Source organism: Heteronotia binoei, chromosome 17, assembly GCF_032191835.1.
Source record: "Heteronotia binoei isolate CCM8104 ecotype False Entrance Well chromosome 17, APGP_CSIRO_Hbin_v1, whole genome shotgun sequence".
Classification (NCBI taxonomy): Eukaryota; Metazoa; Chordata; class Lepidosauria; order Squamata; family Gekkonidae; genus Heteronotia; species Heteronotia binoei.
The window spans coordinates 42,979,161-43,000,669 of NC_083239.1; the positions used below are offsets into that span (position 1 = coordinate 42,979,161).

The following is a 21,509-nucleotide window of genomic DNA, read 5'->3' on the forward strand; positions in this document are numbered from 1 at the left end:
AGTCTCTGCCAGTTCACACCCCATCAACTTGTATTTGTAGCTGGGATTCTTGGCCCCAATGTGCATTACTTTGCACTTGGCCACATTGAACCGCATCTGCCACGTTGACGCCCACTCACCCAGCCTCAACAGATCCCTTTGGAGTTCCTCACAATCCTCTCTGGTTCTCACCACCCTGAACAATTTAGTGTCATCCGCAAATTTGGCCACTTCACTGCTCACTCCCAACTCTAAATCATTTATGAACAAGTTAAAGAGCATGGGACCCAGTACCGAGCCCTGCGGCACCCCACAGCTTACCGTCCTCCACTGCGAAGACTGCCCATTTATACTCACTCTCTGCTTCCTATTACTCAGCCAGTTTTTGATCCACAAGAGGACCTGTCCTTTTACTCCATGACTCTCAAGCTTTCTAAGGAGCCTTTGATGAGGAACTTTATCAAAAGCTTTCTGGAAGTCAAGGTAAACAACATCTATCAGGTCTCCTTTGTCCACCCTTTGTTCCTTTGTTCACCCCCTCAAAGAAATGTAACAGGTTAGTGAGGCAAGATCTTCCCTTGCAGAACCCATGCTGAGTCTTCCTCAATAACCCGTGTTCATCAATGTGCCTACTCATTCTGTCCTTGATAATGGTTTCTACCAACTTTCCTGGTATTGAAGTCAGACTGACTGGCCTGTAATTTCCCGGATCTCCTCTGGAACCCTTTTTAAAGATGGGGGTGACATTTGCTACCCTCCAGTCCTCAGGAACAGAGGCAGATTTCAATGAAAGATTACAGATTTTTGTTAGAAGATCCACAAGTTCAACTTTGAGTTCTTTCAGAACTCTCGGATGTATGCCATCCGGACCCGGTGACTTATTAGTTTTTAATTTGTCTATTAGTTGTAGGACCTCCTCTTTTGTCACCTCAATCTGACTCAGGTCTTTCAACACCCCTTCAAATATTAGTGGTTCTGGGGCGGGCAAACACTTCTCATCTTCCACGGTGAAGACAGAGGCAAAAAATGCATTCAGCTTCTCAGCCATTTCCCCATCCTCCTTCAGTAATCCTTTTACCCCATGGTCATCCAAGGGCCCCACTGCTTCCCTGGCTGTTTTCCTACTTCTAATATATTTGAAGAAATTTTTATTGTTGGTCTTTATGTTTTTTGCAATATGCTCCTCATAGTCCCTTTTTGCCTGCCTGATCACAGTCTTGCATTTGATTTGCCACTGCCTGTGTTCCCTTTTATTAATCTCACTAGGACTGGTTTTCCACCGCTTAAAGGAGTCCTTCTTACCTTTTACAGCTTCCATTACTTTGTTTGTTAACCATGCTGGCCTCTTCTTATACCTGTTTGTGCCTTTCCTAACTTGTGATATGTATTTTATCTGAGCTTCTAGGATTATAGTTTTAAATAGTCTCCAAGCTTCCCCAAGGGTTTTGACCGTATTTACCTTTCCTTTCAGTTTCCTCCTCACATGCCTCCTCATCGCAGAGAATTTACACCTTTTAAAGTTAAATGGGGTTGTGGCGGTCTTTTTGGGCAACTCCCTATTTATACAAACGGTGAAATCAATAACATTATGGTCACTGTTCCCAAGCGGTGCAATCACTTTTACATCTCTCACCAAGTCTTGGGCATTACTTAGGACCAGATCCAGGATCGCCCCACCCCTGGTAGGTTCTGAGACCATCTGCTCCATAGCACAGTCATTGAGAGCATCAAGAAACTCAATCTCTTTCTCTCGACCAGAACACATATTGACCCAATCAATCTGCGCGTAGTTAAAATCACCTATTACGACACAGTTTTTACGTTTAGCCGCTATCTTTAATCCTTCCATCATATTATAATCGTCCTCTCTCTTTTGATTTGGTGGGCGATAACAAACTCCTATAGTTAAATTTCCTTTTGGGCCCTCTATTTCAACCCAAAGCATTTCTAAAAGGGAATCTAATTCTAAAAGGGAATCTAATCCTGTGCGACTCTTTTTTTGGTTACCCAGCTGGGGATGGGCAACTCTATTTGGAGGGTGACCAATCTATTAGGCAGATGGAAAAGTGATGAATAAAACACAAACAGCTTTCCATCAGGGCTTAGAGCCCTTAGGCTGGCGTGGCGAACCTGACACACTATGGAACAGGGAGTGTTTGCCACCATCTTCTATGAAGACGAAGAAGAATTGCAGATTTATACCCCGCCCTTCTCTGAATCAGAGACTCAGAGCGGCTTACCTTTCCTTCACTCTGAATCTCAGAGTGGCTCATAAGCTCCTTCACCTTCCTCACTCAAAATAGACACCCTGTGAGGTGGGTGGAGCTGAGAGAGCTCTCCCAAAATCTGCCCTTTCAAGGACAACTCTGTGAGAGCAATGGCTGACCCAAGGCCATTCCAGCAGCTGCAAGTGGAGGAGTGGGGAATCAAACCCGGTTCTCCCAGATAAGAGACTGCCCTTTCAAGGACAACCTCTGCCAGAGCTATGGCTGTCCCAAGGCCATTCCAGCAGCTGCAAGCGGAGGAGTGAGGAATCAAACCTGGTTCTCCCAGATAAGAGTCCACACACTTAACCACTACACCAAACTGGCTCTCAGTTGAGGAAACAAAGGTGGAGAACTAGGGCCTGTCAAGTCCCCGGTCTGGGCGGGGGTTCCCCCGCCTGGGAGGTTCCCAACCCACTGGCCCACATTGGGCCGGCAGGAGAAACCTCCCTTGATGTTGCCGATGCAATGACATCACCTGGCGGCCGCTCTAGGCATTTCTAGGGAAACTCTATGGTTTTCCTGGACACTCTAGCCATTTGCGAGGAAAAACTCTATGGTACAATAGAGTTTTCCTGGAAACACCTAGAGTGGCCACCGCACGATGTTGCCGGCGTGATGACATCACTTCCAGGTGACATTATCGCGCTGCGTGCGCTTTGCACACATGAAGAGAGTCCCCTGCCAGACGCTGTGAAGGACTTGGCAACCCTATGGAGAACACATCTTCCAAGAGAGAGAGTGGGACATATGTAGGGTTGCCAGGTCCCCCCTGGCCACCACCAGGGGATAGTAGGTTTGCCAGATCCAGGTTGGAATACTCCTGGAGATTTGGGGATGGAGCCTGGGGAGGACAGGGACCTCACTGGAGTTCAAGGTCATAGTTTGGAGATGAGCTGTAATTCTGGGGGATCCCCAGGTCCCACCTAGAAGATGAAGATGTAGATATTGGATTTATATCCCGCCCTCCACTCCGAAGAGTCTCAGAGCAGCTCACAATCTCCTTTACCTGCCTCCCCCACAACAGACACCCTGTGAGGTGGGTGGGGCTGAGAGGGCTCTCACAGCAGCTGCCCTTTCAAGGACAACCTCTGCCAGAGCTATGGCTGACCCAAGGCCATTCCAGCAGGTGCAAGTGGAGGAGTGGGGAATCAAACCTGGTTCTCCCAGATAAGAGTCCGCACACTTAACCACTACACCAAACTGGCTCTGCTAGAGGCCTGCATTCCTATGAACTGAGAAGGCATACAAAGAGCAAAATAGTGGGCAGGTTTAAAAAGGAATCAGGACTGGTAGATAAGAAAGAATAATCCTACGAGGGCAGACAGAGACAGGCTGTGCTGGGAAGGGACCTCTGGAGCCCCACTGCACGTGATGGTCTTGACATAGACCTGGCGGCCAGATGCAAACAGCGCGGTAGCTCCCATAGAACACATGTTCTTGGTGGCACAGCCTTTGATGGTCACCTGTTGGTCCTTGTATTTCTCTGTAGTGAAAGGTAGGGAAAAAGGTTAGCCCAGCTGAGTGAATGGGCGCCATCTTGTTACTGCCACCCTCACGGGTAGGCATAGAGTGTTTGCCCGAATTTTCCCATACCCATTTGCGAATACTGAAAATTAAGGATGCTCTTCCGGGGGAGGAGGAGGAGATTGGATTTAAACCTCGCCCTTCTCTCAGAGTGGCTTACGATCTCCTTTCCCTTTCCCTCCCTACAACAGACACCTTGTGAACTTGGTGGGGCTGAGAGAGCTCTGAGAAAACTGCCCTTGAGAGAACAGCTCTGAGAGAACTTGTGACTGACAGGCCAGGTGCTAGGGGTTCTGCTGCTCCAGGCAGACCCCTGCATCGAGCCCCCCCCCCCAATCTCCCTTAACAAAGGTTATATTGTGCGAGTGCAAAGTACGTGCACGGCGCAATGATGTCACTAGTTGAAAGCAGCTGAGCGGTTGATGCCGCTAAAACATCGCACTCTTCAGAGACTTCCAAGGAAGAGCACAGTGACCAAAGAGCACAGTGACCGAAGAGCACAGCGGCCAAGCAGCGCCTTCCCAGGAAGGGGAAGGAGCAAGAGGAGTAAGGGTGCTCCTGGTGGCGCCTCTAGGCGGGGTAGTGCCTAAGCAGCCACCTACCCTGCCTACTCCCACACGCTGGCCCTGGTGACTGACCCAAGGTCACAGCAGCAGTTGCATGTGAAAGAGTGGGGAATCAAACCCAGTTCTGCTCTTAATCAGTACACCAAACTGGCTCTACACGTGCCAACATTTCCCCTTCCAAAGGGTAGAACCTCTATCCTCGTTTGCACCGCTCCCCACTGTTCAGGATTAGCATAACCATAAAAAAGCCTCTTAAAATCAGCAAACCAGGGGGACAATTATTTTCCCAATGCCAATTAGAATTCCTTTTTTTATATACATTTCCAGTCCAAAGCAGGACAAAAGCTGTTTTGGTGAGTTGTTTGGTGAGTTGTTTGAGGTACAGAAGTGACACAGGCTGACTCTGGATCTCTTTTGGAGGGTGGAGACCCTCCATAAGTGGAGACAGGACAGCAATATTTTTGGGGGGGAGGCATTTCCATGGGTTGCTTGAGGCGGAACATGAATGGAACATGACATGTGCTGGGCATGATATATCTTCATACTGCACAAGGGGTGTGGCCTATTTCAGAATTTCTGTTGGCCAGGGGGCAGGGCTTCCACAGAGGAGTGGGCAAGGCTTGCATCTACATTATCTCGCTTTACTTACCTTCCTTAGCGATGGTAACAAAATGGATGCACTGGTCCAGCTGCCCGGTACAGTTCACTTGGGTGGCGTCCGGACACACGTTCGGGCCTCGAGCAAAGCATGAGCTGCAACGAACGCCATTGAGAACTTGAGATGCTTTTTGTACTGCAGACAGAAATGAACACAAACGAAACAAATAAGCTCTCACTCCCGCAACGTTCCAGGGGTTTCTCAAGTACCGGAAAGTGGTTTTCTTGACACCCACTACCTTTTCCTAGGACTGCACCTGGACGCAAAGAGGGAACTCTATGACAACAATCCCTCATAGTTTATTCTAAGCATTTCTGGAGAGGCACCAACATCTCTACCATAAATTTTCTGTTCCAAAAAGAAGTTCTTGTTCTTTTAATAAGAACCTGTCATGTCACAAAATCTAAGAACCTGTTTTGGGGAAGAAAAATGTTAGGTGGAGCAATACAGTGTTCCGAGTAGGGTAGGGCATCTACTAGCCCAACCCTGGCTACAGCCCTGGGCTGGTATAATGATTCATGTGGCCTTCTCATGAGAACCAGCTCTCCTGGCACAAAGTCCTACCTATGATGTTCTGGTTGTTGCAGCTATCCGAGCGGCAGCAGCTGGAGTTCCAACGCAGGCGGAAATCCCCAGCCACCAGGCCGTAGAACTGAAGATAAGAAGAAGAAGATATTGGATTTATATCCCGCCCTCCACTCCGAAGAGTCTCAGAGCGGCTCACAATCTCCTTTACCTTCCTCCCCCACAACAGTCACCCTGTGAGGTGGGTGGGGCTGGAGAGGGCTCTCACAGCAGCTGCCCTTTCAAGGACAACCTCTGCCAGAGCTATGGCTGACCCAAGGCCATGCTAGCAGATGCAAGTGGAGGAGTGGGGAATCAAACCCGGTTCTTCCAGATAAGAGTCCACACACTTAACTACTACACCAAACTGGTTGCACAGACGATCGTCAGAATTGCACTTCTTTTCATAAGTTGGGTTTTCTATGTCCAGGGGTCCTAGGAATGGAAAAGATCAGGAAGCGAGGCCCGTCGCATGCAGTTTTCTTTTGCATGTAAGGAAGGATACACCTCCATACTCTTGTTCCTATGCAGGGCTTTTTTGTAGCAGGAACTCCTTTTTATATTAGGCCACATACCCCTGATGTAGCCAATCCGCCAAGAGCTTACAGGGCTCTTAGTGCAGGGTCTACTGTAAGCTCCAGGAGGATTGGCTACATCAGGGGGTGTGGCCTAATATGCAAAGGAGCTCTCCTAGAATTCCACCCCTGCATATTAGGCCACACACCCCTGATGTAGCCAATCCGCCAAGAGCTTACAGGGCTCTTAGTGCAGGGTCTACTGTAAGCTCCGGGAGGATTGGCTACATCAGGGGGGTGCAGCCTAATATGCAAAGGAGCTCCTCCTACAATAAAAACCCCTGCTCCTGTGGCAGATGGACAGGGGGAGTGCTTTTGAGTCCCAGCAATGGTGTATACAGAATCCCTGAACATCCTCTTCAATGAGGCATTGTTAAAGCTGGGGCAGAATCTTTCAGCACCTGGGAATACAATTGCAGGGCAAAAAGGGAATTCTCCCTTCCCAGGGCCACCATTTAGGTACTGTACAGAAGACATGTGCATTTCCTGAAGGCAAAGCACGCAGATTCACATTCAGAGTGTCGGACTGGGTGGGCCACTGGCCTGATCCGACATGGCTTCTCTTATGTTCTTACTTTCAATCCAATTTCAATGCACTTTGCCGCTGGATCTTAATGTGTGAAATGGCAAAATCCACTTGCAAACAGATACTGAAGTGGATTGAAGCTCCATTATTTGGCACGAGTGAAAGCTGCTTGGTCTTACCTGGCTTTCAACAGGGGGCTCCCGGGTCTGTTCCGGGAAGTTCCTGCTCACTGAGACTGGACTCTTTGTAGGGTTGCTAGTCCCCCAGTTAGGGTGGGTTTTCCCCCAGTTCCAGGGGCTCCAATCTGCCACTGGCCAGCTTGTCGGCAGGGGAAGCTCCACCCCTGAATCGCTGCCTCCCACGTCTATGTCAGCATGATGACATCACGTGGAAGTAACACACTGGGTGCTTCGCAAGTGGACAGTCTACCATTTTGGCCAAAATCTTTACAGTTACCTTTAAACCACTAGGGTAAACTAAAAGACTAGAAGCGAGAACTTTGTGACCCATCAACTAGATCCGCTTTGTTATCAAAATTGTATAAATATGTTATGTTTTGTGAAGGAAACCTGAGGGAAAACTCAGGGAGGATGCTGGTATAGAGAGATAAGAATTGTTTTTCCTCCTTGCCTATCAATACACAATAAAAAGAATCTCTGGACTAAGGACATTTTTATACTGACAGTTTGTGACTCTCTATCACCGCTTTGGAAGCTCACCTTTTACATTACCTAATGTTCTCACAATTGTTTTGCATCGTTGCTGCCCAAAGCATCTACATTTGTTTCAGTGAGATGCGTTTTGGAGCTGCTGCTGCAACGTTTTTCTCCACAGTAGTTTTGATCTGGTCTTTTTTCTACAAGCATTTCAAACTTGTATTGTAGAAGTTTTCAAGCGTCTTAAAAGACTCCTCCAAAAGCCACCACAAGGTGCAATAATTTGCATAAGAACTGACAGCACTTGAAATCATTGCTTGCCTCATCTAGTAATTTAAATTTGTATTGTTTTTGCAGTGTTGACAGGATTTCCAAACAATCGTATACATTTAACTAAGCACTGGTATTCTGGCTGCCCTCTGATCAGAGACACACACCCCGCCTTCAAATTGAAATGCTTAAATGTAAAAGGAAAATAATTAAAGCGGAACAATGGCAGGCGATTTGAAGACTCTGGATCAAACTGAATGTAAAAACACCCTACCTCACTTAAACCTCTGGCTGTTGAGTTTCTTAAATTGGGCTGGGGACTCAGCTCTTAGCACTGATGGTGTGTGCAACTTAACTTTTGGCTCACCCAGGAATCCCAAAGCAGTTTGCCCAATAATAAATCCATAAAGGAAGAAACAATACAAATTTAAATTACTAGATGAGGCAAGCAATGATATGTAAAAATTTCAAGTGCTGTCAGTTCTTATGCAAATTACTGCACCTTGTGGTGGCTTTTGGAGGAGTCTTGTTGAAGCAATCAAGACGTGGGAATACAGGAGGCCACCATTAGCCTGCTATAGCAATGGCTACCATTAGCTATACCAGATCTCAAAATGTTGTTTGAATGGAAAGGTTCAGAGGGCAGGAGTCATGCAGTTTACCTGTGTCCTCAGTCTGGGCAATGGTGATACAGCTGTTGACTGCAGAGGTGCATTCTTGCTGGGTCATGCTACAGTTATAACCGTGACTACTGGTGCACTTGAAGCAGAAGATGCTGTCAGCTGTAAAAACAGGGGGAAGAAATGCAACCGTTTAGACTTAAATTAGTTCTAGAACCATTCCAGTATGGCTGAGAGAGAGGTTAGGCTAGAAGCTTGTGAGTGGCCCAAGGTCACACAGCAAGTTTCCATGCAGAGTGGGGATTTGAACCTGGGTCTCCCATGCCCTAGTCTGATACATTAACCACGATTCCACACTCACTGTGGTTTAGTTTTCATCTGTTCTCTTATACCATTTTCACACACAGCTTACCTCGCAGTCACAATTCTGTTCCCTCCGCAGCGTCTGTCGGATTTCCCACCATCTGCACCGGAGTTACAGGAAGTGCTGCGGCTGTTGTGTAGCAAATGTAAACTGGGTTTTAGCGGTTTACGTTTGCTACGCAAAAGCTGTGGCACTTCCTGTAACTTCGGCACAGATGGTGGGAAATCCAACCAGACGCTGCGGAGGGAACAGGATTGTGACTGCGAGGTAAGCTGTGTGCGAAAACGGTCTTAGTTATTTAAGAGCCCCATGGCACGGAGTGGTAAAGCTGCAGTACTGCAGTCCTAAGCTCTGCTCACGACCTGAGTTCGATCCCCGGCAGAAGCTGGGTTTTCAGGTAGCCGGCTTGAGGTTGACTCAGCCTTCCATCCTTTCAAGGTCGGTAAAATGAGTACCCAGCTTGCTGGGGAGAAAGTGTAGATGACAGGGGAAGGCAATGGCAAACCACCCCGTAAAAAGTCTGCCGTGAAAATGTTGTAAAAGCAACGTCACCCCAGAGTCGGAACCTTCTGGTGCTTGCACAGGGGACCTTTCCTTTTCTTTTTTCCTTTAGATAACCTGATTTTTTATTCATTCTATGGTCCCCGCTTGCTGAAAGGGGGGGAGGGAGGGAATCTAAATAAATAGAAGCATTAGATTGCAAATTCTCTAGCTTTTTTTTTTTTTTTTTGGTGGTGCAGCTTCAATCATCTATTGTACAATACTCGACTTCACAGCCATCGGTTTAGAAATGTTCTGTTTGGACACACACGAATCATGTGTGGTTGGCTTCTGTGTGCCAAACAGAAGCTCTGCCTTTGATAACTCGAACTGGAGAAGCCAGGGATTGAACGCAAAAAAGGTGAAGCTAGTTGCAGCCCCGGGGCAGATAGGGTGATAGCCAACAGAAGCCCCTTAGAAAAGAGGAGTGTGAGAGCGGCATAAGGTTAGTGGGAAATCGGTCCATGTTTCCATGCAGAGTGGGGATTCGAACCTGGGTCTCCCATGCCCTAGTCTGACACACTAACCACTATACTACTAAGCTGTGGTTTAGTTTTCGTCTGTTCTCTTAGTTATTTTTAGTTAGTGATTTTTTAATTCATTCTATGGCCCTCACTCACTGAAAAGGGGGTGAGAATCTAAATAAATAGATTACGGGTGTTTTTACACTGACAGTTTGTGATTCTCTATCACCGCATTGGAAACTCACCATTTACATTACCTAATGTTCTCATAACTGTTTTGCATCATTGCTACCCAAAGCATCTACATTTGTTTTGGTGAGATGGGTTTCAGAGCTGCTACTGCAACATTTTTCTCCACACTAGTTTTGATCTGGTCTTTTCTCTACAGGCATTTCAAACTTGTATCATAGAAGTTTTCATGAGTTGTAAAAGACTCCTCCAAAAGCCACCACAAGGTGCAGTAACTTGCATGAGAACTGACAGCGCTTGAAATTTTTATACATCATTGCTTGCCTCATCTAGTAATTTAAATTTGTATTATTTTTGCAGTGTTGACATGATTTCCAAGCAATCGTATACATTTAACTAAGCACTGGTATTCTGGCTGCCCTCTGATCAGAAACAAACACCCCCCAAAAAAAAAATTGAAATGCTTAAATGTAAAAGGAAAATAATTAAAGTGGAACAGTGGGAGGCGATTTGAAGACTCTAAAACTCTGGATCAAACTGAATGTAAAAACATCCAGTATGTGGTTGGCTTTTGGGTGGGCAGGGAATAGCTTGGTTCAGTGGAAAACTCCATGAAGCCAGAGGCTGAAACAACCTGCGGGAGGTTGAATAGATCTTATCCATCTCTCCTTCCACAGAACTATCTCACTGCTCTCTCTATGCAAGTTGCCAACTTTATATTGATGGGAAAGAACTTAACCTCTGTAAATTGTGTCCCAGCCTCAAACCCCACCGGCACCTCTTCCCTTGTCAAAACTTGTCACTTCAGAGTAGTTATATATCTCCCTCCGCCTTCAAGCTACATAGGGCCTTTTTTGGTAGAAAAAGCCCAGCCGGAACTCATTTGCATCTTAGGCCACACCCACTGACATCACTATTGTTTCAGAAAGGGCTTGTTGTAGAGAAAGCCCAGCAGGAGCTCATTTGCATATTAGGCCATACATAGGGTTGCCAAGTCCAATTCAAGAAATATCTGGGGACTTTGGGGGTGGAGCCAGGAGACATTAGGGGTAGAGCCAAGATCAAGGCTGTGACAAGCATAATTCAAAGGGAGTTCTGGCCATCACATTTAAAGGGACAGCACACCTTTTCAATTCCTTCCTTCCTTAGGAAATAATGGATAGGGGCACCTTCTTTTGGGGCTCATAGAATTGGACCTCCTGGTCCAATCTTTTTGAATCTTGGGAGGTATTTTGGGGAGAGGCACTAGATGCTATACTGAAATTTTGGTGCCTCTACCCCCAAAAACAGCCCCTCCAGAGTCCCAGATACCCATGGATCAATTGTCCATGATTTTCTATGAGAATAAATCTCCATAGGGAATAATAGAGTTCCCAGCAGACATTTTCCTCCCCTCCCCCCGCTTTCTGACGACCCTGAAGTGGGGGGAGGGTCTCCAAACCGGGGGATACCCTGCCCCCACCTGGGGATTGGCAACCCTAGCCACACCCCCTGACACCAAGCCAGCTGGAACTGCATTCCTGTGCGTTCCTGCTCAAAAAAAAAGCCCTGAAGGTACATCATTAAATGTTCACAAGGAACATCTGAATGCGTCAAGCAAGACCTAAGGGGAGATTTTTTTTAAAGAGGCTTCTTAAAAAGCCTGCAGGACTTCAGAGACGTTTATATTTCCTAGGAAAGTTTCCTCTCTCCCCGCGGCTATGGAAGGAAGCAAATGTGTGACGCAGGGGTTCCCTGTGGGCACCACTGTATTGTGCTCACTGAGTATTTTTGGGAAGTGGGCGGAGCTAGAGTTGCCAGTCTCCAGGTAGGTCCTAACAAAAAAACAAAACTGTCACTTGTGATTATAATTGCAATGAACTGTGCAGAGTGCTAAAGCTGCAGTACTGCAGTCTGAGCTCCCTGCTCACGACCTGAGTTCGATCCCGGCAGAAACTGGGTTCAGGTAGCCGGCTCACGATTGACTCAGCCTTCCATCCTTCCGAGGTCGGTAGAATGAGTACCCAGCTTGTGGGGGGTAAGGTGTAGATGACTGGGGAAGGCAATGGCAAACCACCCCATAAAAAAGTCTGCCGTGAAAACGTCGTGAAAGCAATGTCTCCCCAGAGTCGGAAACGACTGGTGCTTGCACAGGGGGCTACCTTTACCTTTAGAAAGACATTCATACAAATTTATTATAATCTTTTTGCAATCTGTGACCCCAAGCGGTATGACAAGTTCCAAATAGATCGCTATTAGAAAATCCCCACTATTGGGTACACCATGATGCAAATTGGAAAATCCATTGAGAACACTACTTCTGTTTGGCAGCTTCAAACTTCGATGTAAGAAAGTTCAAATCAAACAGAAGATGTAAGATTGTACTCCATTAAGCCCTTAAAAATGTGCAACAGGCATGTCAACTTCCTTCGCCTGTTTCAAAGATGATCTCCTCAGGCACGGGAAAGCAATAAACATCTGCCTGTAATGTTATCTACACATCCAAAAAGAATTAGAATAGGAACAGACAGGGATTTTTTGAAGAAAAAGCCCAGCAGGAAGCCATTTGCATTTTAAGCCACACCCCTGGTGTCACCATGGTTTCACACAGGGCTTTTCTGTAGGAAAAACCCCAGCAGGAAGTCATTTGCATTTTAAGCCACACCCCCTGGTGTCACCATGGTTTCACACAGGGCTTTTCTGTAGAAAAAGCCCAGCAGGAATTCATTTGCATATTAGGCCACACTCCCTGATGCCAAGCCAGCCGGAACTGTGTTCCTGTGTGTTCCTGCTCAAAAAAAGCTCCGGAACAGAAATGCTTACAAACTTCCAAAGGTCAATATAGACAATGACTGAAAACACCCTGTGTATTTGGAACTTATCATACTGCTTGAGGTCACAGATTGCAATAAGACTGTAATAAATTTGTATGGATATCTTTCTATTTCATAGTACTTATAACCACAGTGACTATTTTGTGTTTCGTTGGGACTGACGCATGAATACTTTCATTGTCAAGTAGCCTCCAGGTGGGGCCTGGAAATCTCCTGCTTTTACGACTCATCTCCAGCTGGCAGAAATCAGCCCCCCTGGAGAAAATGGCTGCTTGGAAGGGTGGACTCTATGCAGGGCCAGTGCTAGGGGTTCTGCCACTCAAGGCAGACCACTGTGCTGTGCCCCCCATCCCAAGCTCCTTTGGAGCACGGCATCACTCCTGAGCCACCACCCCCAGTAAGAAGGCCAGCAAGCCTCCTGCCACCCAAAATCACATAAGAAGTGGAGAAAGGGTGGTGTGGGCTTTTCCAGGAGTTCATGAGCGCTGCTGGGGGTGCAGCAAAGCCCCTGGTGGCTGGCTGGCTGCCCGCTCTCCTAATCCAGGGATTGTTATGCAGCTGCACCTACTATTCAGTAGACAAGTTAGGTGGGGAGGAAGAGGGGGAACTCTCAGAAAGGTTCAGGAGCTGCACTCCTGTGAGCTCCTGTTGAATCTGAGGCTTGGACAATATTAACGTGTGGGGGGGGGGGGCGGTGGTAAGGCCTTTTGCAAGAGCATCATCAGGCAATGTGGCAAGTGATTAACCCTTTTTCTACCAGCTGGTTCTTCCTTGCATGCCACCAGCAGCCCAGCTGGGAAACTGGAAAAAGACATTTCCGGGGGGGATGTGGGGTTAGAAAATTGTACTGTCTCATGCAAAAGCACCAGAGGGGTGCCCTTTTGAGGGCACGTCATTCTCATTTCATTTGCACTTTTGAACTTTCGGAGTGTTTGTGTGACTTCCACTTTAATTCAAGTGGGGAAAATTAGTGTGTTTAAAAGTTTTATTGGTTTGGTGTAGTGGTTTAGTGTCCGGACTCTTATCTGGGAGAACCGGGTTTGATTCCCCACTCCTCCACTTGCACCTGCTGGAATGGCCTTGGGTCAGCCATAGCTCTTGCAGAGGTTGTCCCTGAAAAGGCAGCTTCTGTCAAAGCTCTCTCAGCCCCACCCACCTCACAGGGTGTCTGTTGTGGGGGAGGAAGGTAAAGGAGACTGTGAGCCGCTCTGAGACTCTTCGGATTGGAGGGTGGGATATAAATCCAATATCTTCTTCTTTTCTCAAAAGTTGGGGGTAATGGGTAAGAGGGAGTAGAAAATTATAGTTATCAAATATATCTTAATCGGCATGTAGTATACTTCCTTAGAATACAGATCTACATCTAATATACTTCCTTAGAATACATATATTATCACATGTTATTATCTCTTAACTAAATCATCGACATTTTGATACATTTTATGTTGTAAGTCTTCTTGTTGCAGTGCCTATTCAAGTTAACATCTCCAACGAAAGCAGTCTTATAGTAAAAGATACAGGAGAAAGAAAGTATAAGTTCACACCAAAGAATCGTAAGAGTCTTGAGTATCTAGCCAAATATACAGTTTCGCCCAATATTTTCTTGCTTCTTCCTTAGATTTCCCAGCCAACAACTGGGATAAGTAGTCCAGCTCAGCCGTTTCCAGAATTTCCCCCACCAAGTCCATTCTTGTGGGGATCTCCTGAAGTTTCCATCTCTGTGCCAGAAGAATCCTGGCCGCTGTGTTAATATGCGCCAACAAATGTCTTGTCCAAGTGGGGAAAATTATAATTTGGCTGCTTGGGAAAAAATAGTCTTCAATGTACCATCCTGTTATAGAGTCGCCAGCCTCCAGGTGGGGCCTGGAGATTTCCCAGAATTACAACTCATCTCCAGACGACAGAGATCACTTCCCTTGGAGAAGATGGCCGCTTTGGAGGCTGGACTCCATGGCTCACCCCTACTGAGATCCTGCCCGCTCCCCTAACCCTCCTCTCCCCAGGCCCCACTCCTAAATCCCCAGGTATTTCCCAACCTGGAGTTGGCAGCAATCCTACTTATCCATCTGCTTTGAGGAATTGATTGGGACTGCTGTGCTGGAGAAGGGGATTTTGGTTGTGCCCTTCTGTGATGTCCTTCTCTTTGATTTGACACACATGCCAATGAGAGCCAGTTTGATGTAGTGGTTAAGTGTGCGGACTCTTACCTGGGAGAGCTGGGTTTGATTCCCCTCTCCTCCACTTGCACCTGCTGGAATGGCCTGGGGTCAGCCATAGCCCTGGCAGAGTTTTCCTTGAAAAGGCAGCTTCTGAGAGAGCTCTCTCCGCCCCACTCACCTCACAGTGTGTCTGTTGTGGGTGAAGAAGGTAAAGGAGTTTGTGAGTCACTCTGAGACTCGGAGATTCAGGGTGAAAGGTAGAGTATAAATCCAATATCTTCTTCTTCTTCTTCTTAAGCCCCTTAAGAGGGAGACACACGCCCTTCTTCCCTGGCTGCTTACAGACACTTTTGCTGCCAAGATACACATCTGGAGATCTGATGACATCTAAGCGCACAGTCCAGAGATCCTTGCATCAAAGTACAACCAAGATCTGAGATGCAGTTCTTTCTGATGATGAGAAAACAGCTGCATTTTGCTTCTGATTGCTGCTCGCTTCCAACTGAAACCACCCCTCCCTTCGTACAGTGGCACAGAAGATACTGAGAATCTGGGTGGACAGGTCTGACCAGAAAGGTTACTGTATGCCAGGCTGGAGAGATTGAGGTCAACCTAGGCAGAGGGAAAGAATCTGATCCACTGGGCTGTCTGTGCTGCACAACAGCTTAGAGACAACTTTGGCAAGGGGTAGGTCCCGCTTTAAACTTCCAGACTTTGTCATGGGATGGGCAGGAAGCTTAGGGCACTTTCACACGTGCTGAAGAATGCATTTTCAATGCACTGTGCAACAGAATTTTACTGTGTGAAAAGCTATCTCTAAAGAGCATTGAAAGTCTGGTGTAGTGGTTAAGCGCACAGACTGTGATCTGGTGAACCAGGTTTGATTTCCCACTAGGGCTGCCAAGCCCCTGTCTGGGCGGGGAGGTTCCCAACCCACCGGCCCACATTGGGCTAGCGGGGGGGAACCTCTCCCTACTTCGCCAGCACGATTACATCACCCGGAAGTGATGTCATCACAGTGGCAACGGTGTGATGTGGCAGAGGCCACTCTAGGCATTTCTGGGAAAACTCTATGGTTTTCCCAGATGCTCTAGCCATTTGGGAGGGAAAACTCTATGGTATACATAGAGTACCATAGAGCGTGCACGCGAAAGTCCCCCACTCTAGAACGCTGGGGACTTTGCAACCCTATTTCCCACAGGACTGGATCTAGATTTTTTTGAGGGGGGGCAAAATTAAAAAATGATGCCCCCTTATGGGCCCATTTTATCTTATGGGCCCATAGAATAGAATGGACTCTGTACCCAATTTGGCACACACACCCCTCTGGCAGCGTCCAGGGCAAGCACCCCCTCTGCCCCTCCCTAGATCCTGCCCTGATTTTCCACTCCTCCCCTTCCCCATGTAACTGTTGGGTGACCTTGGGTCAGCCGCAGTTCTCTCAGAGCTGTTCTCTCAGAGCTCTTTCTACCCCACCAGGTGTCTGTTGTAGGGAGAGGAAGGGAAGAAGATTGTAAGTTGCTCCGAGACTCCAAATGAAGGGCAGGACAGAAATCCAATCGTCCTCTTCTTCTACTACTACTACGTGGGTAGCCAAACTTGCTTAATGTAAGAGCCACACAGAATGAATGTCAGATGTTTGAAAGACACAAGACAAGAAGGAAGGGTGAGAGAGAAAGAGGTGGAAAGAAAGCAACTTTAACTGTAAATGCATTCTCCAAGCTGCCGGCTGCCTTGACTTGGAGAGGGGATTTAAAGAGAGAAATGCCTTCTCCAAGCCAGCCGACAAGGCAGTGGGGGCTTCCAGAACCACATTATATGTGTGAAAGAGCCACATGCGGCTCCTGAGCTGCAGTTTGGCCACCCCTGTTCTGCCACAACTACAATGACTACTATTAACAGGAGGCAAGATCAGGCACTACCCAGGTCCCAAAAAGGTCAGTTCCAAGACCACTGAAGAACCAGCCTGCGGTCTCAGTGTCAAAGGAACCCATGCGGCTGGCATTTCAGGGTTGCACAAGGCAAGCTAGCCTTTGTCAAGAGCAAACAGTAGGGCTGCCAAGCCCTTGGTCCGGGCAGAGAACCTCCCCCTGAGTCGCTGGTGCAATGACGTCACCCGGGTGTGACGTCGTCGAAATGGCGGGGCCCATGTGGGCCACTCTAGGTGTTTCCGGGAAAACTCTATGTTTTTCCCGGATGCTCTAGCCATTTGGGAGGTAAAACTAGGTACCATAGAATTTTAACCTCCCAAATGGCTACAGCGTCTGGGAAATCCATAGAGTTTTCCCGGAAATGCCTAGAGTGGCCCCGCACGGGCACCATTTTGATGACGTCACTTCCGGTTGACGTCATTTTGTTGTGCATGCGATGTCCCCCACCAGGGGATGAAGAGGACTTGGCAACCCTAGCAAACAGGAAATCCAGAGGAAAAACATTCACTATTTCTCACACACCAAAGTGATGCCACCAAGACCTAGGTTACTGTAGTGTCTTGTGCTTAAACAAAGCACCACGCGGCCCCGCAGTAAAAGGCGACCAGGGGAAGTCCCTTGGTCACCCTGCGCAGCGCGGAAAAAGACTCCGCCTATCTACATCAGCGGCGGGAAGTCTGACTGGCCAGGATTGGGCTGGCCAGCTAGGGGGCTGTTCTGGGATTATTGTATATAAAGCGGGTCCCGGCCCGCGTGTTTGTCTCTGTGATGTACCACCCATTAAAGCATGTTGCCTTCAGCACGTCTCGTCTCTGAGTACATTACAGTTACCTTGTGCAACCCCGAAATGCAATAAGGAAATAGCTGATAAGCGCAAAGAGGAGAAGAGATATTCCATCGTCGTTTATTGTGTGTGGAGGTTCTTTGAACCACGGGATCCTTCTCTGTGGTCAGTCAGCGGAGGATTGTATCCTTATGAAGATAACTAGAAGAGACACCTATATGGACTTCTGAAGAGGAAACAGACATGTCCTTGTAAGCTACATACCTGAATGTGAATTCCACACCTTGCTGTTTGCCTTCTAAGAGCTTATGTCTTTTTGTGAGCGTGCATCAATATTTTCTAAGTATTGATAAATTCGTTGTAACTTATATACACACAGTTTGTATTTTGTATTGTGGCTTATTACTGTGTACCTGTTGCATCCCACCTGTAGGTTGGCAACTCTAAGACCTAGCCTCTCAATTTATTTGGCCAACGACCAGTACAAGTCAAAAGCAAGAACTAATCAATAAACCATTTAAGAATAGAATTGATCTCAAAATAACAGAAATATCTCTAAAATTTAATCCACGTGCTCTAGTCTCCAGTATTTCCATATTCCAGACCCAATGAACGTGGCCACCACTGAGCTGTAAGCACATGGCAGGAAATCAGGTGGCATCTCAGTCACATGACAGCAAGAGGCTGAACCAGCATTATGACCTCTCCAAAATAAAGGCTGTTGGAAGTGAAGGCCTTTGAGCTGTTTCTTAGCCTCAGACTTCAGAGGGGGGCTATAGAAAGCCAGGGAGATGTATTGGTCAGGACCAGCATCCCCTCTATGCTGAGTTAGTGCGAGCTAGCTCACAGTTTTTTAGCCTCCCAGCTCACAAATTTTTGTCTTAGCTCAGGAAAAATGGCCCCAGAGCAAACAATTTATGCAGTAGCTCACAACTTTAATGCCAGTAGCTCACAAACTAGAATTTTTGCTCACAAGACTCTGCAGCTTAGAGCAAGGGTGTCAAACTCATTGGTTATGAGGGCCGGACCTGACATAAATGAGACCTCGTCGGGCCGGGCTGGGTGTATCATAAAATGCAATACCAGGTAGCAGAGATATAAACTTTATAAAGGACACAAACACAAAGATTTTTAAAAAGTTTAAAATAAAATACATTTAAAACATTACACTCGTTGGTCTTAAAGGTGCTTTCTTTGTAGCTCTCCCGTGCAATCTGGGGAATTGGACAAAGGAACCTTTGGCTCTTTCCTTCTTTCCCCAGGGGACCAGGAGGGGGAGGAGCCTCAGTCAATAGAAGGAAGAGAGGCTTGGCTCAGTAGCTCTGCTGTGTGATTGAGAGAGCCTGGCAAAACAAGCTATTCCTCCCCCCTCCTTCCCAAAGGAGGAGCTTCAGCCAATGAAGGCTTTGCTCTGTAGCTCCTGTGTGATTGAGCAAGCCTGGCAAAGCAAGCTGTGATGCAGAAGGAAGCAAGAGAGAGGGAGAAGGAAGCAGATGAAAGCCAGTTGCTCAGGGGCCTGATTTGGCCCCCGGGCCACATGGTTGACACCCCTGGCTTAGAGGGAATATTGGGTTAGGACCATAACTTTTTTTGTAGCAGGAGCTCCTTTGCATATTAGGCTACATCCCCCTGATGCAGCCAATCCTCCAAGAGCTTACAGTAAGCCCTGTAAGAAGAGCCTTGTAAGCTCTTGGAGGATTGGCTATATCAGAGGGGTGTAGCCTAATATGCAAAAGAGCTCCTGCTACAAAAAAAAAAAAAGCCCTGGTTAGGACTTGTACATGCTTCCTTTCTACTGCTCTGTTACTATCCCTTTAATGTACAGATTGCTACACTTAAGGAATCTTCCTTCTAGCTCACACCTTCTCTCTCCTCTTCTCCATCCTGCTACATGAGAGCAGGACATGCTTTCTGCATTTCCACCCAACCTAGTTATATTGAATTAGGATCCTGTATCTGCTCTAGTCTGTCTAGAATGGAATCCCTTACCAAGAAAGGACTCATATCAGTCTGCTAACACAAAAGGACTCCGTGTGTAACTTTATTTCCTCAGCAGCGCGCGCATGCGTACCAGGTGTAATTCTGCCGTGACATGTGCCCTTGAACACTCCATGCAAATATTTTATCAAAGACCAACAACTCAGGCTGGAGACCAAGAGAGTTGGGGACAGGAAGTACTAGCTGGGGACCAGGACGTGAATTTTAGTGAGGCTAAGTTCAGAAATCTTCAGCGTGGAGTTCAGGGGTGGACTTCTAGCAGGAGCTCCTTTGCATATTAGGCCACACACCCCTGATGTAGCCAGTCCTCCAAGCGCTTACAAAAAAGAGCCTTGTAAGCTCTTGGAGGATTGGCTACATCAGAGGTGTGTGGCCTAATATGCAAAGGAGCTCCTGCTAGAATTCCACCCCTGAACCTGAATATCTACTTTTGGGACTACTTCAGAATGATGATCTATCAACATAGAAACAATCAATTCTTGGTATCCTACTAGCAGCTGCAAAACTTGCAATCGCGACTCAATTGAACCCCCCTTCAGCTCCTACAGTTTCGGCTTGGCACTCCAGACTTTGGGAACAATATGTTTTAGCCATACTAACTTTTAATCTTAATTCCTTGCCTTCACCAGCCACGGTTACCAAGTTTAAAAGAACCTGCTCTCCTATTTTAAAATATTTGGCAAAGAAACAGAGAAATTCCAAAAGAACTTTATACCTGTTATATTTCATTTAAGCTCCTTTTCTACTTTATTGGTTTTGCTGCACCAGTTTTAATTTTTGAGTAAAATTTAAAAAAATTTTAAAAAGCAGCCCCAAAATGTCAGATCAGTAGGGGTTTGTGATCCACCTAGTGGTACATATGAAGCTGCTTAATACTGAATCAGACCCTTGGTCCATCAAAGTCAGTTTTGTCTTCTCAGACTGGCAGCGGCTCTCCAGGGTCTCAAGCTGAGGTTTTTCACACCTATTTGCCTGGACCCTTTTTTGGAGATGCCAGGGATTGAACCTGGGACCTTCTGCTTACCAAGCAGATGCTCTACCACTGAGCCACTGTCCCTCCCCTCAGCTTTTGGGGTGAAGACAGTTAGATCTAATCTAACATGGTAGTCAACTAGATACCTCCAGAACAGGGGTGGCCAAACTTGCTTAATGTAAGAGCCGCATAGAATAAATGTCAGATGTTTGAGAGCCGCAAGACATGAGCGTCAGATGTTTGATAGCCACAATACAGGAAGGAAGGAAAATAGATGGGAGAGAGGTGGAAAGAAAGCAACTTTAAATGCATTTTTTCATGTCACTGGCTGGCCTGGCTTGGACAAATGATTTAAAGAGGCAGATGTCTTCTCCAAGCTGGCCAATGGGGTGGTGGGGGCTTCAAGAGCCACACAATATGTGTGGAAGAGCCACAGTTTGGCCACCCCTGCTCTGGAAGCTTACCAGATGTATGAGTGGGAAGGTGATGACATCCCCTGGTGTTTGCCACACACACACACATAAAACCATACCAAGCGCTCAGATACATTATCTCTGAACATGGAAGTTCAATTTACCTATCACACACCCAGCACTGTCAGTCAACTGAACCCCCCTCGAACTGTCTGACCACTTTCAAGAGACACAAAGGGCCTTTTTTTGGTAGAAAAAAGCCCAGCAGGAACTCATTTGCATATTAGGCCACACCCCCTGATGTCACCATTGTTCCACGCCGGGCTTTTTTGTAGAAAAAACCAGCTGGAACTCGTTTGCATATTATGTTACACAACTCTGTGCCCCTGGACTATTACACAGCAATGCCCGCCTGAACTGGGATGGTCTCTTTTCTGCAGAAGAGAGGCAAACCCAGTCCAATCTCTAGGCCCCTTGGCTGGCCAAAATGACACTGAGTCTGGTTCACAGGCTTAACAAACATTTCGGCTGTGCTGAAAGGCTAAAGAGGCATCCATTTTCTGATCCTGGGGATGAAGAGACCCAGGTCCGGATAAGGAACTATAGCGGGCAAAGCTGTAAAAAAATTCCTTCACCCTTTTTGGCAACCTCTTTCAAGTCCTGTTCTCAAAATGTA

The 21,509-nt window shown here is 47.0% G+C and overlaps 1 protein-coding gene across 1 annotated transcript; it reads right to left on the reverse strand.

Moving 5' to 3' along the window:
• Positions 1-3,524: 3,524 nt before the first annotated feature.
• LOC132585856 (protein RoBo-1-like) lies at positions 3,525-17,563 on the reverse strand. The gene is made up of 6 exons (XM_060257732.1): positions 17,497-17,563; positions 8,248-8,367; positions 5,920-5,993; positions 5,559-5,646; positions 4,986-5,129; positions 3,525-3,729 (listed from the first exon to the last, which is right to left on the reverse strand). The coding sequence occupies exons 1-6, from the start codon at positions 17,561-17,563 to the stop codon at positions 3,527-3,529; spliced, it is 696 nt and encodes a 231-aa protein (XP_060113715.1). The 3' UTR covers positions 3,525-3,526.
• Between the last annotated feature and the right edge of the window lie 3,946 nt (positions 17,564-21,509).

Bases quoted from the DNA above. Each gene is read 5' to 3' on its own strand.
- LOC132585856 (XM_060257732.1), bottom strand. From the start codon at position 17,563: ATGGAATATCTCTTCTCCTCTTTGCGCTTATCAGCTATTTCCTTATTG. The intron at 5,647-5,919 runs GTAGTAGTTAAG...TCTTATCTTCAG, and splicing joins GTCTGTGCAACCAGTTTGGT to TTCTACGGCCTGGTGGCTGG. The intron at 3,730-4,985 runs GTAAGTAAAGCG...CTTTCACTACAG, and splicing joins TGTTACCATCGCTAAGGAAG to AGAAATACAAGGACCAACAG.